Raw genomic sequence first — 17498 nt, 5'->3', positions numbered from 1 at the left:
GCAGGTATATGGAGTTAGATCACAAATCAGCCATGATCTTATCAAATGACGGAGCAGGTACAAGGGACTGAATGGCCTACTCCTGTTCCTATGTTCCTATGAGGAAATATTCAACTAGCACTCAGTATTATCTCATTAAACACTAGACATTTTTTCTGCCGATGTCCTCACTGAATGTTATCTGAAGAAAAATAGAAACTTTGTCAAGTATATTTTTGTAATCTAACTAAATTATTTTGATTTTAAAGATTTAATACAAATAGTAAAAGGTCAACAGACAATGGGGGAGATCATTGTCCTTTTCTCAGTGAACTGACATGCTTGTAGTTCAGACACTAACATTCTGTGAATTTTTAGGGTGGCTTTTTGGTGTTTTTTCTTCTTTAGTCCAGTGATTTTTGTCTTTATCTGTTGCAAAGGTGCTGCGCCAGTCTCTGGATAAAGTTGGTTTAAAGAATGTTGGTATTATTGCTGCTGATGGATCTTGGGGGATCGCAAATGATATGTTAGTTGATCCATACCTAAATGATGCAGTTGAAATTACAGGGTAAGTTTTTGGGGCTAAATTGCACAATAAATTTCAACTCTTATTTATCTTTTTTTCTCTCATGGTCCAGGCATAGTTCCATGTAAATTAGGATGGGCTATCAAACCGTGAAGGATCCTAATGAAAAACTATTTTGGATTGACTGCATATGGGATATCGCGTTTCATTTTTAATAGTATACAATCTCGTTTTGTGTTCATTTTCTTTTTCTGATGTTGTTTTATCCCAATATTAAAAATATTCTCATTTGACTTTTTTTGGTGAATGAGGAGGGATAGGGTTAAAAAAAAAGTAAACCATATCGAATCTTAAAGGAGTGGCTTCATGGTTTCATTTTTAAACTGAACATTTTTCATCCACCTACATGGTGTGTATAGAAACAAATTGTAATGAAGAGTTGGTCCAGTGTAGCTCCCTTCCAGATCAGTTAGACTTGCAGACATGAATGTGAATTTATTGCCTTTTTTAACTGTGAAGTCGGGTCAAACTACAGAATGGCTGGAATCTACAGAGATGAACTTCATCTGCCTATTTTGAAAAATCTGATTCTGTAGAGTAGCAGGGGAGCTACTATGTAAGACATTATATTTTTTACTTTACAGATTGTCAGTAGGGTTGTATTATTAGCTTGACAACATAGTCAAATAAAATGCACTTCTTCAAGCTCTTGTATCATATTTATTATCTTTCCTTCTCTCTCGCTTGCTTGCTTCCTTGCTTTCTTTCCCTTTTCAAAGGCCATCCACATCTCCCTGCCTACTCTTGGCATACTTCTCCAGACTCAGTTTCCTAATCAGTAACTGCAGCATCAAACATTCCATAGAGCTGTAGCTTTCAGCGTGTATGTGCACAAATATCAGAAGTTAAGCGACATATAGTTGGATCATATATGTAATTATAAATAAATTGAACTTATGCTGTACCAAATTGTCAGCTGTACATGAGAAGAAATTTGACCGTAGGAATTCTGGTGAGATTGAGATAGATGCTGCTTTATATCAAAGGTCCTTTTTTAAAATCAGCTTTTTGATGATTTATAAACCTAGGTTCTTCAAGTGTTTTCCAGTTATTATTTTTACCACCCAAACCTGAGGGGAAATTAGAGCCCAAAAAGGGTAAATAGAGAGAAAATATTTTAAAAACCATTTTTAATTTGAACATCGCCCAACCTCAAGAAAACAAGCTAAAGACTAATAAGGCACAATAAGCTAAATGACAACTGACAATTTTTTACACCGTTCAAATAAAGCACTTTTACGGATCACATTGGCAGTTCCATAAGTAATCCAGTGTAAAGTTCCAATGATCACAAAATACCGTTGAGCTGTTTTAACAACAAAACATTTTAGTAGTATTTGTCAATGGACTATGTACTGCAAAATGTGGACTGCTAAAATTAATGTTTAAAGTAGCAGATCGCCACCATTGTGAAACAAATATTTTTAAAGTCTGACTGAAATGTGAAGTAGTTGGTGCTAAAATCTAATTTTACAGTATGTGCTATGAATGGTATATTGTGATCATTGTATGTATTGAATCCATTTTGTTAATAACATTTGTAGCCATCAAGGCTGTTCTTTGTGCATCCTAACATTATAGATGCAATATCTGCATGTCTCCAGATGTGATTTTTAAGAAAACAATGGAAAATGTTTCTTCAAATTTTGGAGGAGGAAATTAGTTTTTACTAATTCATTACCCAAACAAAAATGTGGGAATTTTAGTGGAAATTGGTTAAGAGCACTTATTTATATCTGACACTTTTTGCATTGCTACCAACTGAAAAGGAGTTTTATCAATGTTGACTAGATGATTGGTTAAGGGTGATGTTCAACTGAAATAGAAAAAAAAACAGGTAACTGATGCATTAGAAAAACCAGGGTTTTTTGTGGTACAAAATTCATATAGTGTACATATTAATCTGATGTCACTGTTCAGTCATAAACAAGCCAATGCCATTTATTTAGATTTGGGCTCCAACCTTTAAGTTTATTTTAGTCATTTCCTCTGACTAAAATAAACATTTGACAAGACCGCTCTCTTTTAACTGTTTGGGTGATTCACCAAAGTTGTAATCTCCCCGCTCCAGCCAAGTCTCCTGAACAGTAAGCTGCAAACGGAGATAGATGAGGGCTCTTGCTTTGCGGAATGATTGAGATTGCATGCTTCTCCAAGCCTTAGTGAATCTTCCTGAGCAATTATTTTGTTAATTTTTTTTCGGGAGAGGGATAGTGAGAAATAATAGCAGCTTTAATGCACTATTCCTTCTTCATCTGATAACTCCGTTTTGTGGGAAGAGTGGGCTTGGTGGGACAAATCACCTTTCTTCATTCCATTCTTTCTTTCATTGACATGGCCATTACAATATAAGCCCTTCACTCCTTTTCTGAACACATTGGGCATGATTTTTGCCTGGAGAAACGGGTGGGTTGGGGGCAATTTACAACAGTTTCAAACCTGCCTCCAACCCACCCATTTCCGGTTTTCACGGGGACGGGTCGAGGGGCAGGCAACCTACCCGCTCTCAGGAGGCAGGTTGGTCACTGAAACCTTTCAAGCAGGCTGTGGGCCTCCCTTTTCTTAGGCTTTGTGATACTAGATTCGAGATTCCCCGGCCTTCCCCTTCACACCGCGAGAGAGGAAGCGAGAAAGTCTGAAACTGCAGCTAAGTGCCTTTATAGCACAGCTGGTGGGCCTGGAGGACCAGGAGTACATCCCCCATGCCCAACAACCTACCTGCAGCAACCCGCACCCCCCCCCCCCCCCACAAACAATCGCTGACGTTCCCCCACAACGATCTTAACCCCCAAACCTCCCAAATTCCCCCACCCGATGACTGCCAATTTACCCCCTCCTGATGACCCCGTTGATCCGACCCCTGATGACTAACCCTGCCGATGACCCCTGAAGACTGACCCCCCCCCCCCCCCACCATGACTAATTCCCCCCCCCCCCCCAACCCTGGTGAACCCAATGCCCCCATGCCTTTCTTCCCCACCCAAATCCATCCAATCTAAGGCTTAACTGAACATTTACCTCTTGCTCTTCTCCTGTCCAGCTGAGACTAGCCTGTCATGCGAGAAACCGTGAAAAAAAAATATAAAAGACGTCCTTACGTCAAAATCGTAAGGACATCCGGGAAACCCCTACTTCCAGGTTTCCTGTCCGCAATTTGACCCCTTTCCCCCCTTCCCATCTCCGGGCTAAAATTATGCCCATTGACTCCTTGTTGGAGAACATTTCTATGGATGCTGGTCGCACTACGATACCTTGCCTAATCGCAGTTCTGTGTATGTGAGCCTCAATAATGAGTATCGGCAAGTTATTAACTCAGGAGTATCACAGCCTAGCCTTCTATCTATCCTTGCCATCCAGTCAAGCATGTGCATTTCCAGGATTGCTGGATAGTGATTAGGATCAATTTTCCCCTCCAACCCAGGGACGTTAACACCCGTCATCACCCTGGCTGAGACTGGTTAAATTAGCACAGACCAAGGATTGAACTCTGTATCTTCCCCGTCTATATGGGTTAACTGATCACTGAATAAACTCACTAAGACATTATATATTACTTCAAGTTAATATATATTGCAGTTATGTCAATGTAACTGACCCTATGAGATTACAGTAGCATTTCTACCTGCATCACCTTAGTGGAAAATGTAAAATAAGAATTTTGAGAGATTTTATGAATGCATATGGGTGCAAACAACCTTTGTTCTCTGAGTACAGGTTTTACTCAATATATCATATATATTAGTATATTCCAGATTAAGCTACTTTGATCCTCAAATGGCTAAACAATAGTTGTGGTTTCTGCTTACCCTGCATGTAACTACATAGTTGAAAGTTTGTGCCCTACAGCAATTTTTGATTTCTCTGCTTCAGCAATATTTTTTGAAGTAAAATGTAGTACCTTTTCAGGATAGTACATAATTTTCTTTCTTTAATCTGTTGAGTTGTATTGCAGGTACTCATTGTGTTCAAAATTATTTTAATTGTTACGATGGTAAATACTGAGGCCAAGAACCCCCATTAATAATGTTTCCTCCGTTTCCTCCCTTTTCCCCCACCCCCTTGCTTTTGGCCTGTGAGCTGTCTTGTATCTTTCCAAAGGTGACGGGGAACCATCTTTGAAATCTCCTTCAGCACAGAATTCAGGGAAAAAATAGGCTGGTTTATATTTCTAGCTCTGACCTTATGTACTACTGAACCTCACAGTTCACGTGAGAGTTTATTTTTTTAGTGCTATGACTAATTTTCAGTAAAAGAATGCTAAAGGTACTGCATTTAGAATTATTCTTCTTCAGTAATTTAAAATTTTTGACCTAGTGGGTAACTTTTCATAAGAACATAAGAAAGAGGAACAGGAGTAGGCCATACGGCCCCTCAAACCTGCTCTGCTATTCAGTAAGATCATGGCTGATCTTCTACCTCAACTCCACTTTCCCGCTCTATCCCCATATCCCTTGATTCTCTTAGTGTACAAAAATCTATCAATCTCAATATTGAATATACTGAACGACTGAGCATCCACAGCCCTCTGGGGTAGAGAATTCCAAAGATTCACAACCCTCTGAATGAAGACATTTTTCTTCATCTCGGTCCTAAATGACAGACCCTTTGAGACTATGACCCCTACTTCTAGAATCTCCAGCCAGGGGAAACAGCCTCTGTGAGCTGCTTACAGTGGCGAAAGTCTACAGAATTATAAAATGTGAACTCACCAATTCAGCTTAACCGTTTGAGGACTGTATTCAATGTCAACCAAGTTTAAAACTTCTTCAATTGACCTGTTGTCTCTGCTGCTGTGTTCTGTATGCTGTAGTATTGGAAGCATGTCTGACCTCAGGCTGTTTTCATCGTGACGCTTATGCACCCCCTAGCAATTTTGAGTGAAATTGGGAAGTGTGAAAACAAGTTGTCTATGCAGGGAGTTATACAGGGAGTGTAATGAACTTGAATATGAATGCTGCACCTTCAAGCAACCTTCGTTTTTATTAACAAGTTGCATCTTTGAAACATTTCAGAAACATGAATGCTACCTTATATGACAGTCCAATATCTACAGACTCCTTCATGATTGTAGCTTCTGTCTTAGAAACTTGTTTTCTTCACTCTTAATTTTAATTGCAACACACGTGGATATCTAAAATGCTAATGTTTCCTATAACTTTCTCTGCCTTTTTCTGCCAAGCTGCTGAGATACACCATGGACAAAATGGGTCTAGAGCAGGTGAAAATCATAGCCAGCGATAATCTTTGGGAACCAATATCTTGGTCTGTGCTTCATCATCCTGAGCTATATGATGCGATCGACATTATAGGGTAGGCGTTTATGCCCTCCATTCTGAGATGGTATTGCAAATTATTAGGTTTACAATGTTAGTGCAATTTTTTTTTGGAGGAAGAAACATTTACAGTAGGGCTGTTTGCACTGTCGTGATACTAGAATGGGAAATCTGGCATTTGAATTAGCCCACATTTGTGCAGCTGTGGAGGTATTTGCAATCCAAACTATGTATCCTCCTGGCTGGGTTATAAATATCAGTGAACAGCATGAATAGGGAGGAAATGGAAAACAGGATGATAAGTGATCGGATCAAAGTTCTTGCCCTTTTAAAGGGGTAAACCCAATTAAAATTGACCATTGATCCTTACTTATTTAATTCATCCATATAGAATACTGACTTGATTAAGTTGTGGACTGAGTCCTTAAGGTTTGACTAGAGTTTTTATAGTATTCTGTTTCTCTATTAACATTTAGCAGTTTTTCTCAAGTTGGCAATTGGTGTGATTAGGCATGATTTCCGTTGCACGCTACCATTATCCTTAGTTTTTAAAATAGAATGTGTTTTCCAACTTTTAAAATCATATTGGAAGATTTAACCTTTCTGTATATGAAAAATTAAATATAAACATTCTGGTTTTATAGTGAATGTTCCATTTTATATCTTAGAGCCCATTATCCTGGAACATTTTCAAGCAGTAATGCTAAGAAGACTGGGAAGAAGTTATGGTCATCTGAAGACTACAGTACTGTTAATGATGATGTTGGAGGAGGGTGCTGGGCTCGTATACTTAACCAGAATTATGTCAATGGCAATATGACTTCGTAAGTACTAAACATGGATATGGCTAACAGAAATCCAGGTGTACATCTCTGTGCAGTATTTTAAAACAAACTCGTTCTTGGGATGTGGATGATAACGGTACGGCTGCATTTATTGTTCATCACAGGTTGCCCTGAGAAGGTGGTTGTGCACTATCCCTTTGAACTGTTGCAGTCCTTGTGATGGTGCTCCCATTATAGGTAGGGTGTCCCAGGATTTTGACCCAGTGACAAAGAAAGGATGGCAATCTATGTCCAAATCAGGATGGTGTGTGACTTGGAGGAGATGGTGTTCACATGACATTGCTTCTCCTGTCCTTATCGGTGGCCAAGGTCGCAAAGAAGAGAGGTGCTATTGAAGTAACCTTGTTGAATTGCTGCAGTCCATCCCATAGATAATACATATTGGAGCCAGAGTACGCCAGTGGTGGAGGGGAGGATACTGCATACAGTGGCAGGGCACCAATCAAGCAAAGTGATCTGAGCCTAATAGTTTTCAACTTTAATACCTGTTATGCCATCTATGAAGTGCCCATATGCAGACTTGAAGAGATGGTTATACCTTTTATTCATTCATGGGATGTGGGCATCGCTGGCAAGGCCAGTATTTATTGCCCTTGAGAAGATTGTAGTGAGCCGCTACCTTGAACCGCTGCAGTCTGTGTGGTGAAGGTACTCCCACAGTGCTGCTAGGTAGGGTGTTCCAGGATTTTGACCCAACAACGATGAAGAAACGGCGATATATTTCCAAGTCAGGATGGTGTGTGACTTGGAGGGGAATGTGCAGGTGGTGGTGTTCCATGCGCCTGCTGCCCTTGTCCTTCTAGGTGGTAGAGGTTGCGGGCTTGGGAGGTGCTGTCGAAGAAGGCTTGGTAAGTTGCTGCAGTGCATCTTATAGATGGTACACACTGCAGCCACGGTGCGCGGTGGTGGAGGGGGTGCTAATCAAGCGTGCTGCTTTGTCCTGGATGGTGTCGAGCTTCTTGAGTGTTGTTGGAGTTGCACTCATCCAGGCAAGTGGGTAACCTCTTGAGGTTAAAATTTATTCCATGTTAAATTTGACTCTAGCTATAGTAAAGTCTGTCTCTGATGCATTGCTTTTCCTCTGCTAGTACTATCGCATGGAACTTGGTGGCCAGTTACTATAAAGAGTTACCATTTGGTCGGGACGGACTGATGACGGCTGATGAACCATGGAGTGGACACTATGAAGTGCAGTCACCTATTTGGATTACAGGTAAATATTAATGCAAGATTCAAACTTCAAATGGTCTAAAAAGTATACATAGTCCACCTAATTGAACTTAATTGTCATATTTTAGTACATACTGGTATAATAGGTTCTGTCAAAATCCACAAATTCACAGTTATTCCAATTTATGAATTTTCTGCACAATAACTGCGCGATTCCCTAAGTCTTCAATTCTCTTAAAAAGAAATTAGACTTGCTATTTTTGTGAAAATGCCTGATTACATATTTGTTTTCATCTTACTTGCTCAAGTTAAAGTCATCAGTTTGTGATTATTGGCCAGTAGAACACGCTTTATCATGTAAAATTTGTTACTTGTTACAAAGGTGCTGACCCCAGCAAAAAGGACCCACATCACAAAGCCATATTAGCACACTGCAAAAATGTCCACAGTTTTGAACCAATGAAAATCTGGTACCATTGATAGGGTTGCCAACCCTCCAGGATTGCACTGGAGAATCCAGGAATTGAAAATTAATCTCCTGGACACTGCTGTGAGCAACCCAGGAGAAAAATCATAGGGGCATTTAAAAAAAAGTTTTTTTTTTCCATTTTCTTTGAACACTTTCATTTATTAATTATGGACATATTCGAGATGGGGGAGAAAGACTGTTTAACTGGGTGAGGCAGTTGGAAGCAGAAGGTCATGTGGTAAAATCTCCAGGTCGACATTCAAACAAAGTTGGCAGCCCTCTATTGGCAGAATGAATAAAGGTCCCACTGAATTTGTGAAAATGTGGTTTGAAATTATTGTTTCTTCAATGAATCTAGCTGTATTCATTGGAATAACTCAATGTGTTTTTAATGTTGGCAAAATGTACTTGTTTTTAGTGATCTGGAAAAACACTTGGGTGTGGGGAAACTGTCCTGCAGATGTTAAAAACTAAATTCTCTAGATTTCAACTGATATGAGGTGGTTATGTAAATTATACTGTTACAACTTCTTCAAGCAAAGGTCAAGAGAGCTGACATTGTGTAAATGTTTACACAGCTCACAGAGAGCCTTTGGTGGCACACAGGAGGTGCAGTAGTAATGCAACAGTTATGCATGTGCCATAGGACCTGAATATTCTAAATAATGCCATCAGAGGTCAAGAGAGTTGACATTCAACAAGCATTAATCGTATCTAGTCGTCAACTATATGTTCTGAATGTGTCTTTGTGCCTGGGTGCACAATACTGAAATGGTGTATGATAGATTAGGGCAGAAATGAGCATAGGCTGTGTACAGTGTACCAAAAATACCCTACTATTGTGGCTGCCATCATGACTGAATTTACAAATTGGAGCTTATCTTTTTTTAAATGTTTCCGTTGATTGAAAATATGAGCTGGTGATGTACCTGACGCACAATCCCTCATCTGGAGCCATATACCTCACAAAATCTCTTTTTTAAAACAGAAAATGCTGAAAAAACAAAGCAGGTCCATCAACATCTTAAAAAAAGAAAAGATAGATTAATGTTTTGGATGGAGACTGCTGATTAGAAACTTGGGTATTAGCCTACAAAAGTGTTGATACAACTTAGCGCTTCACTCTGAAAAATGAATTAAAGGATTATTTAAAGTGATGACACCTTTTTCTAATTCTTGACCTCTGACAAAGGGACAGAACAGCTTCAGTATAAAATGGGATGTCTGAGGAAGAAAATTCTAAATACTATTGGTTAGTGTATACAGAGCAGACTAACTAACTGAAGCCCAATAGCAGGTGTGTGAAATGGCCAATTCATCTAAATTTGTGTTGATGACTCTTTGATTCCCATGCACAGCATAAAAATTATGGAAAGAGGCTGCAAGGATGCCTGGTGTAGAAAAAGAAATGTCACACTGATTCAGTGGGGGGAGGGAGAAAGGAAGAGAGGAATTGGTCTTGAGGTTGGTCAAGGAATGCACTAGACTAGAGTAGAACGAGCTTTTACCTGACCTAAAACTGCTCCGTGAAATGAAAATACTTATTTTATCAACACTAACGTCTGTTGGACAGAAATATCTACTCTTCTATTGTTGACATACTGGTATGCTATGGGTTGAACCTCTATCAATTTTGTATTAGCTGTTCAATCTATAATATCATTCTTTAGAGCCTTTTATATAAAAAGAGAGGAGCAACTTCTTTTGGCAATGAATATATAAATTCAATGTATTAAGCACTGTATTTTAAAAGTGACTTATTGCGTTGTCAGAATTGAGCATGTTGGCCCTGATTTTCCTGGTTAGCTTGAAGGAAAGCTGCTACTGTTCAAATTGCTGAGCATGTAAAGTGCTATCTAAATTCCTTTTTATCTTCTTTTGCAGCACACACCACACAGTTCACTCAGCCAGGATGGCATTACCTGAAGACTGTTGGTCACTTGCACAAGGGTGGCAGTTATGTGGCCCTTACTGATGGGAAGGGAAACATCACCATTATCATAGAGACTATGGTATCTACCTTTCATCATGTTACATACTGTACTGTTTTCTGGTTCCTGTCTTTGTATTCTTCTGTATGAATCCTTACTATTCTTTTCATTGCTTTTCATTGCTTTTTTTCTATTTCTGGTTGTTTTCCCACACCCACAAAATTGTTAGAGCAATTCTGCTGAATATACTAGACATTTTGAAACTCAGCATCTGGGGTCAAAAAGATGTTGATTCTACGAAGCTGCTCGTTAACTATGTGTATGTCTGTTCAATGACAACATAACAGCATAAGAAATAGGAGCAGGAGTAGGCCATACGGGCCCTCGAGCCTGCTCCGCTATTCAATCAGATCAACCTCAACTCCACTTTCCTGCCCGATCCCCATATTCCTTGATTCCCCTAGAGTCCAAAAATATATCTATCTCACTCTTGAATATACTCAATGACTCCGCATCCATAGCTCTCTGAGGTAGAGAATTCCAAAGGTTCACAACCCTCTGAGTGAAGAAATTCCTCCACATCTAAGTCTTAAATGGCTGACCCCTTATCCAGCGATTATGCCCTCTAGCTCTAGACTCTCCAGCCAGGGGAAACAACCTCTCAGCATCTACCCTGTCAAAGCCCCCTCAGAATCTTATATGTTTCAATGAGATATCCTCTCATTCTTCTAAACTCCAGAACATAGGCCCATTCTACTCAGTCTCTCCTCACAGGACAATCCTCTCGTCCCAGGAATTAATCTAGTGAACCTCTGTTGTACCACCTTTGAGGCAAGTATATCCTTCCTTAGATAAGGAGACCAAAGCCCTGAACATTTGTAGTAAGACTTCCTTACTCTTGTACTCCGATCCCTTTACAATAAAGGCCAACATGCCATTTGCTTTCCTAATTGCTTGCTGTACCTGCATGCTAACTTTTTGTGTTTCTTGTATCTGGACACCAACATTTAATAAGTGTCTCACATTTAAAAAATATTCTGTTTTTCTATTCTTTCTATCAAAGTGAATAACCACATTGTACTCCATCTGCCACCTTCTTGCCCACTCACTTAACCTGTCTATATCCCTTTGCAGACTCTTTGTGTCCTCCTCACTGCTTACTTTCCCACCTAGCTTTGTATCGTCAGCAAACTTGGATACATTACACTCAGTCCCTTCATCCAAGTCATTAATACAGATTGTAAATAGTTGATGCCCAAGCACTGATCCTTGCGGTACCCCACTAGTTACAGCCTGCCAACCTGAAAATGACCTGTATATCCCTACTCTCTATTTTCTGTCCATCAACCAATCCTCTAACCATGCTAATATGTTATCCCCAACCCCATGAGCCCAAATCATGCGTAACAACCTTTTGCATGGCACCTTATCGAATGCCTTTTGAAAATCCAAATATACTACATCCACTGGTTCCCCTTTATCTGCTAGTTACATCCTTAAAAAAACTCTAATAAATTTCTCAAACATGATTTCCCTTTCATAAAACCATGTTGACTCTGCCTAATCATATTCTGATGTTCTAAGTGTCCTGTTACCACTTCCTTAATAATGGATTCCAGCATTTTCCCGACGACTGATGTCAGGCTAATTAGCCTGTAGTTCCCTGTTTTCTCTCTCCCTCCTTTCTTGAATAGCGGGGTTACATTTGCTACCTTCCAATCCGCTGGGACCATTCTAGAATCTAGGGAATTTTGGCAGATCATAACCATTGCATCCACTATTTCTGCAGCCACCTCTTTTAGAACCCTAGGATGTAAGCCATCAGGTCCAGGGGATTTATCGGCTTTTAGTCCCATTAGTTTCTGAAGTACTTTTTTTTTCTACTGATAATAATTACTTTAAGTTCCTCACTCATTAGCCTCTTGGTTCCCCACTATTTCTGGTATGCTTTTTTGTGTCTTCTACTGTGAAGACAGATACAAAATATTTGTTTAACGCATCTGCCATTTCCTGATTCACCATTATAACTTCTCCTGTCTCAGCCTCTAGGGGACCAACGTTTACTTTTGCTACTCTCTTCCTTTTTACATACTTATAGAAGCTCTTACAATCTGTTTTTATATTTCTTGCTAGTTTACTTTCATATTCTATTTTCTCCTTTTTTATCAATTTTTTGGTTGTCCTTTGCTGGTTTCTAAAACTCTCCCAATCCTTAGGCTTACTACTGTTCTTGGCAGCATTATAGACCTCTTCTTTTAATCTAATACTATCCTTAACTTCTTTAGTTAACCACGGGTGGATCGTATTTCTCAATGGAATGTATATTTTGTTGAGAATATTGAAATATTCCTTTAAATGTTTGCCATTGCTTTTCAACTGTCATACCCTTTAATTTAATTTCCCAATCTACCTTAGCCAACTCGCCCCCTCATACCTATGTAATTGGCTTTATTTAAGTTTAAGATTCTAGTTTCGGGCTTAAGTACGTCACTCTCAAACTCGATGTGAAATTCTATCGTATTGTGATCACTCTTCCCCAGAGGATCCTTTACTGTGAGGTTACTAATTAACCCTGTCTCATTACACAACACAAGATCTAAAATAGCCTGTTCCCTGGTTGGTTCCATGACATATTGCTCAAGGAAACCTTCTCGAAAGCATTCCATGAACTCGTCCTCCAAACTACCTTTGTCAATTTGATTTGCCCAGTCTATATGAAGATTAAAGTCCCCCATGAATTCTGCATTATTTTTGTTACAAGCTCCTATTGTTTCATGACTAATACTCTGTCCAACAGTATAGCTACTATTAGGGGTCCTATAAACTACTCCCACTAGTATTTTCTGCCCCTTGTTATTTCTTATTTCCACCCATGCTGATTCTACTTCCTGATCTTCTGAGCCAAGATCTTTTCTCACTATTGTCCTTATGTCATCCTTTATTATTAGGGCTACACCCTCTCCTTTTCCATTCTACCTGTCTTTTCTAAACATCACGTACCCTGGAATATTTAATTCCCAATCTTGGTCACTTTGCAACCATGGGCTCGATTTTAAAACCGAGCAGGGGAGCAGGGAAGGAGGGCAGGGGGGTCAAATTGAGGATGGGAAACCCATTAGTACGGGTTTCCTGGATGTTCTTACGATTTTGACGTAAGGACGTCTTTTTTTGTTGGTTTCCCGTCCGACTAACCGGCCTGAGTGACAGGCTGGTCTCAGTCGGTCGGGAGACCAGCCAGGGAGAGGACGTGTTCAGGTAAGTCTGCAGGTAAGTCTTTGTTTGCATGGGTGGGCATAGGTTGGCCCAGGGAGGGATTGGGGGTCAGTCACGGGGGGAATCGGGATCGGAGGTGATCGCGGGGGTCCGCGATCGTTGAGGGGGAGGATTGGGGGTCAGGGTCGGAGGATCAGATTGGTGCGGGAGGATCGGGTGTCCGCGATCGGGGGTGGAGGAGGGTCTGCGATCAGCGGTCGGATGTCTGCGGTCATTGGTGGGGGGTCGGTGCAGGTAGGCTTGTTGGGCCTAGGGGAAGCACTCCTGCTCCTCCGGGCCCACAAGCTGTGCCTTTCTAGGCACCTACCTGTTTGGGCCTTCTCGCCTCCTTTCACGAGGCGTAAAACAGAAGGCCCGGGGATCCTGGCCCCCCGGGGTTGAAATCAGGAAGTCCAGAAAAATGGAGGTCTGAAGCCTCCTTGAAAGGTTTTTAAGGCCCAACTCATCTCCTGGGAGCAGGTTGGTCATCCGCCCCGGTGAAAACCGGAAATGGGCAGGTTGGGGGCGAGTCTGAAATGGTGGCAATTTTCAATGCCCTCCTGCCCCCAACACACCCGTTTTTCACTTTGAAAATTGAGCCCCATGTCTCTGTATTGGCTATTAGATCAAACCCATTTATCTCTATTTGTGCAACTAATTCATCTATCTTGTTATGAATGCTCCGTGCTTTGACCTTCCTTGTTCATGCTCTATTATTGGTAAACTCTCTGTCCCTTCCTGCCACACACTGCTCTGTTGCCTTGACTTTTCTTATCAGATTTCTAAATTTCCCCTCACCTGACCCCTCTTTTCTCTTCTCTTCCCCCCCCCCCCCCCCCCCCCCCCCCGACACACTTTTTAGTTTAAAGCCCTATCTACAGCCCTAGTTATTTGATTCGTCGGTCCCAGCCCAGTTTAAATGGAGCCCGTCCCAATGGAACAGCTCCCTCTTTCCCCAGTACTGGTGCCAGTGCCCCATGAATTGACACCCCTGAATCCCACACCACTCTGAGCCACGCATTTAACTCTCTGATCTGTTTGTCCCTATGCCATTTTCTACATGGCTCAGGTAGTAATCCAGAGATTATTACCTTTTGAGGTTCTGCTTATTAATTTAGACCTTTGTATGATAGGTCTACAAGGATGGAGTGAACAAGTATTAAGATTTCCTCCTTGGATAGTGTTTATTTTTTAACTTTCTTTTAGAATACTTAAAAGGGTGAGTCTACTTCATATCAAAATACTGTTTTTCATTTATGTTACGTGTCTCATTTAGTAAACTTTGTCTCTAACCTTTTTCTCCTCCCATGATATAAATCACTTTAAAACACTGGATAGTTAGGTATAAGTTGTAATTTAAGATTACATTTTCCACTTTCCCTTGTTTCCCACTGAAATTTGTGATTTAAAATGTAATAGTTGCACCACTTCTGATTCCACACACCAGCGGGTGGTGGCATTGTTGATGTCTGGGGGGTAACCAGGAGACAACCTGCATATATACAAATATCTATGTGAATGTTTAATATAGTTTATAAAGTTTACGCGGTATCAAGACATGAGGTTTTGCAGAGGACCAGCCCCTGGAGCCAGACATTCGGTACTGTAGAAACTGTGAACATTATCAGGATGCTACTTTAAAATCAGTTTCCATTTCCTACAGGTTGATATTTATTGGAATCTGACTAACAGTTTCATTTAATAAGTTGGATCTCATTTGAAGATGTCTGCTTAAGTTGATTTGATTTTCTTTTGGAGCATTAAGTAACTTACTTTGTAATAGAGATGATTTCAAAAATCTGCATTTAGACCTCTTGCTTGCAATACAGTTTTAGCAATATGCATTACATATTGTCTCATTTATCTAATTGTACATTTGAATGTTGAGCAACATTTTAAATCTGCTGTTTCTAAATTTAGAGCCATGACCATTCAATATGTATCCGGCCTCCGCTACTACCTTTCGAGGTCTTTCGGCAGAATACGACTTTTAAGTTGCAAGGATCATTTGTAAGTATTAACAATTAATCAGTGCATGTTTGTTTTGTGGGGGGGAGGGGGGGATTGGGGAAGAAATTATTTGTAGTTACATTTTGTTATTACTGTTGTAATAATACTCATAAGTGAGATGTAGAAAATCTTCATTAGTGAGAAAGTTGTACAGTAATGTGAGTTTGAGTAAAATGCAGTACTCTTACAATTTAGCCTGTCATCCAATAACAGTGGTTAAACATCAACGCATCGCAGAGCAAGTTTTATCTGGGCGGTTCTGAAATGTGTAAACTTCCTCCCATCTCTGAATCAAGTATCTACAATGATTGCTTCCTATTGGCATTTCTACACCAATGCAACCTTCACCATTTTCTCTGACTTATTTGTGCGGGGACATTGTTGTGAAGCACACATGACACATGGCACTCACAAAATACTCATGCCCAAAGTTTATTGAGACCCCCCTACTCACTGCTCAGGCTCAATGTTAAATATTGCTATTTCCTCAGAGTCAGCCAGAGTCTTGAAATGTAACTGAAAAGTGGCTCTAATCCAACTTCCACTATAATGGAAAATTGGTCTGTGCCCTAGTTCGAGAATGTGCCAATTTCTCACTAAGAGAAATGGAATTGAGCCACTTCCTAGTAGCATTCCTCGATTCTATTGCTAATGAAAAGAGGGATAAGTAGCATTTGTGCAATTGTTTCCTTTATAAAAGTTTTAGTTTTATCCTTTTAGTTTAAACAAATCAAAATTGTATAGTTTTTCTTATTTTTCTGACACTTCTTAAATTGGAACATTTTGGGATATTTTGAGTTATGTAGTCTCATTCAAGGCATATGGGTAAAGAATAAAGGATGTGCTTATGTGTAAACAATCTACTATTATTACAGAATGTTAGGTTCCCCCCCCTCGCACTCCCGATGACTTCAATTCAGGATTATGGCCTGATTTGGGGGTACAAGATTAACTGGGGAAAATCAGAGACCCTTTCCTTAAAAGGAAAGTGAACTTCTAGGATAGTGTACTAGGGCATAGGGCATAAATCAATGACCTAATCCTGTATTGATTATTGGATTTTAAGATGTCCAAACTACTGACAGGCTTTTGGAAAGACCTTGAAAGTTGGATGTTTTCTTCTCAATACTATGCAAGTTGAACACTCTCGGAACATTATGCCTAGGATGAACTATATCTCCAATATGATTCGCTTGATTATACAGGCACACTAGTTCAGGAAAGTTAGACAGATGTTTCTGAGCTTCCTTTTCAGAGGGAAAACCACCTGCATTAATGTTTGCATGTCACAGAGAAACAAAACCAAGGGCAGCAGCATTGGACTGGGACGTAGGGCAGAATGATTTTTGATTGGTTAAACGTCAATGCATCGCAGAGCAATTTTGACCCCTGCAGGAAGATTTTGCTAGCTGGAGCTGCACATCATTTAAGTTGCATCAGTTGTGTCCCTAGCATTTTTTTTTGAAGTCTCAAAAGAAATAATTTGCCTCTTGTAAATACCTACTTGCATTGGAACACCTGTTTAAGATAGTTTTGTCAGGCTTGTGGTAGCACCTTTATGAGAGAGTCTGTATTCATAGGAGTAACATATGCCTTCTTTCCCCCTCCCACCAAAAAAAGGAAATCTGTGGTGTTTCCGTGTGAGGTTATTAATCTTTATTTATATTTAAACAATGTTTGCAACTCTTTCTTCAGAATCAAATTAAAACTTTGCAAATATGGCACTCAAAATTTGACTTCTTCAAGAACTCATCAAAGTTTTTTACCCAGCTACCTGAAATCAAGGTAATTCATGTGTTTGCTATTCTTACACAGTTAAGAATAGACTTTTAAATTCTGATCTTGCAATATGATCTTTTATACTGGAGAGATTAGGAGTGCACAACATAAGAACTACAAGGCGAATTTGACCCATTTCATCGTAACATATAGCCCTCTGCACACTTGAATCTGTCAGTGTTTCTCAAGAATTAAATTACTCAA

The 17498-nt window shown here is 39.9% G+C and overlaps 1 protein-coding gene across 5 annotated transcripts in view; it reads left to right on the top strand.

Moving 5' to 3' along the window:
• LOC137326659 (galactocerebrosidase-like) overlaps positions 1-17498 on the top strand; it is a 63397-nt gene that overhangs the window by 26572 nt on the left and 19327 nt on the right. For 2 of the 5 annotated variants that reach the window (XM_067991958.1, XM_067991961.1), the window contains exons 7-12: positions 5745-5875; positions 6507-6662; positions 7772-7896; positions 10207-10334; positions 15426-15515; positions 17211-17300. In XM_067991958.1, coding sequence (XP_067848059.1) covers positions 5745-5875; positions 6507-6662; positions 7772-7896; positions 10207-10334; positions 15426-15515; positions 17211-17300 — 720 coding nt within the window. Of the gene's footprint in view, positions 1-419; positions 548-5744; positions 5876-6506; positions 6663-7771; positions 7897-10206; positions 10335-15425; positions 15516-17210; positions 17301-17498 lie in introns of those variants that run through there. The other 3 variants (XM_067991962.1, XM_067991959.1, XM_067991960.1) reach the window with 3 other exon arrangements.

Source organism: Heptranchias perlo, chromosome 10 (assembly GCF_035084215.1).
Source record: "Heptranchias perlo isolate sHepPer1 chromosome 10, sHepPer1.hap1, whole genome shotgun sequence".
Taxonomy (NCBI): domain Eukaryota; kingdom Metazoa; phylum Chordata; class Chondrichthyes; order Hexanchiformes; family Hexanchidae; genus Heptranchias; species Heptranchias perlo.
This window is presented reverse-complemented; position numbering and strand designations above follow the sequence as displayed.